The sequence below is a fragment of the Penaeus monodon genome, chromosome 12 (genome assembly GCF_015228065.2).
Source record: "Penaeus monodon isolate SGIC_2016 chromosome 12, NSTDA_Pmon_1, whole genome shotgun sequence".
NCBI classification, from domain to species: Eukaryota; Metazoa; Arthropoda; class Malacostraca; order Decapoda; family Penaeidae; genus Penaeus; species Penaeus monodon.
The window spans coordinates 50155303-50157802 of NC_051397.1; the positions used below are offsets into that span (position 1 = coordinate 50155303).

At 41.6% G+C, this 2500-nt stretch overlaps 1 protein-coding gene across 1 annotated transcript in view; it reads right to left on the bottom strand.

The window, feature by feature from the left end:
* Nucleotides 1-2500, bottom strand: part of LOC119579568 (WASH complex subunit 2-like) — a 78626-nt gene that overhangs the window by 22396 nt on the left and 53730 nt on the right. Inside the window, exon 5 of the mRNA XM_037927486.1 lies at nt 1-81. This exon is cut by the window's left edge and continues 66 nt beyond it. Coding sequence (XP_037783414.1) covers nt 1-81 — 81 coding nt within the window. The remainder of the gene's footprint in view (nt 82-2500) is intronic.

Here is a 2500-nt window from a genome sequence, read left to right on the forward strand (position 1 = left end):
GGCCACCTCCAAGATCGCCTCCTTCATCGTCCTGCCCACCAGCGCCGCCACGACAGCTCCGTCTTCGTCGTCTGCGTCGAGCTGCAAAGGGCACGACAGACCGTCAGACCTCGGGGGACAATTCTTCAGGAGGAGGGTTTTGCAAGCGTATTTTGGGTTTCGGTTGAGTGAGGAGCGAGAAAGGTCATGAATAAGGGATGACTTTCCCTTGGTAATCAGTGCGATGAGGAAAGCGCTGTTGTGGACTGGCTTCGTTTAGCTTTTGGACCATATGGAGTGGAGCCAAATAAGTAAGAATAGGAAATTATGCTGATAAAGCGAATATGATACATTATTGGGACAACTGTCTTAATTTTAAATGGTCTGTGTGGATACATACACACACACATACTCGCGCACAAAAGACGATGAAGAAGAAATGAAGAAAGAAAGAAAAAGCAAACAAAAAACGAAAAAAAAAGTATTTACATAAACACATACACACACACACACACTCACTCACACTCACACACACGCACACACACACACACACACACACACATACACACCCATATATATATATATATATATATATATATATATATATATATATATATATATATATATATAATGTATGTATGTATGTATGTATGTATGTATGTATGTATATGTATACACACACACACAAACACACACACACACACACACACGCACACACACACACACACACACACACACACACACACACACACACACACACACACACACACATATATATATATATATATATATATATATATATATATATATATATATATATATATGTGTGTGTGTGTGTGTGGTGTGTGTGTGTGTGTGTGTGTGTGTGTGTGTGTGTGTGTGTGTGTGTGTGTGTGTGTGAGTGTGTGTGTGTGTGTGTGAGTGTGTGTGTGAATACGGGCGATTGTGTTTTTGTGTCACTCACACTCTATCCATCCTTCCATCTACTACGTAATCAAACAGAAAACTACTTTTCAGGAAACCAGTAGCTCTGATGCCCAGTGTTGTAGTGATCCCATAAGTACAGTGAACATGAGTGATAAAAGCCTACAAGTGGCGCCTCTCGAGACCAGGATCGTGTGTCCAGAATGGGTCACGTCAAGAGTTCTGGTATGTTGGATATCGGACATCTGACTGCGTTCCTCGTGGCAGCTGTGAGTGCGTGCATGAGTGAGTGCGTGTTGCAGTCATATACTCATGTCATTAGCACTCAAAGACAGTGACTGTGGATTGTGCTCTGTTGCATTAATAAGATTATATTTATTTTTATTTCTAACGTTCAGATACATTTGCATTTAGAGGTTCCAGTTATCAGGGTTTTTTTTTCGCGGAAAAAAACGCAGGAAATTAGCAACCGTAACGAATTGTATCTCAGGCCACGTTTTCATCGTCACTGATTTTATTACCCGTTGTCAAGATAATTCCTGGTAAAAGCGCCATAAACTGAGACGGTTCCTTCGATAAACAACAACAGAAAATAACTTTAGGCAGTTAATATCAACAGGGGAAGTGTGATGACGTCACGCTGAAGTACCGCTGTAAAGATGACTCACCTTCACACGCGCCCTTCACCTCGAAACCTAACTTCCTTCGCGGGGAGAAGAGAGACGATACTCCGAAAGAGCAAAACGTCATTAAAATGGAATCTCACGTACGAAATCCATGCTAATATCGACCATCAGGGAGAACCGTAAGGGATGACCTAGATCCAGAGGGATAAGGGCGGCGGGAATAAAGAATGGCAGCTCGTTACACGGCCGTCGCCATCTTAAATGCAAGCTGCGGAAGGGGAGCGAGGTGATGGACAGCCCTTGCATTATGTCGCACAGCCTGCCGAAGGTCTTTTGCTGGTCAGGGGTCGTGATGGCGGTCGTGTTCGTCATGTGCCTCGGCTGAAAGACGACTCTTGACGCTGAGGTTTGTGTACTAATGCTTGCGGTAATCACGGTAATGCACCCGTACGTACAAACTAGCGCAGTATTGCTTAACATGGAAACAACAACAGAGCGGATAATAAACTGAACAAGACATGGGTAAAAGCGGGAAGTAAAGACAATCGCGAAATGGAAAAGGGTGAAAATATAAAACACTATAGGCATGAAGGTAAAAATATGGAAAGGAAGCGAAGGTCTCAAGGCCACCGAGAAAAAACAAAAAAACACTAACCAGCAACTACACTTATTTTGGAAAAGCCTTGGCTTGCCTTTTTAAAAGGCCCGTCACTCGAAAAATCTAATACTTTAAGAATTTAACTGAAACCGCAAGTTTTGGAGAAATAATTAGATGCTTCAAGAAAGGCCAAGTGGAAGGAAATTAATACATAAGCAGTATGAAGCAGGAAATAGCTGATCATGAAATTAAAATTCGATGTTTTGGGTCACAGATAGATTTACTGATAGACAAACATATATATAGGTAGAGATACAGAAGGATACATAATTAAAAAGAGAAAGAGAAAGATATATATAGGATGGTAGATAGA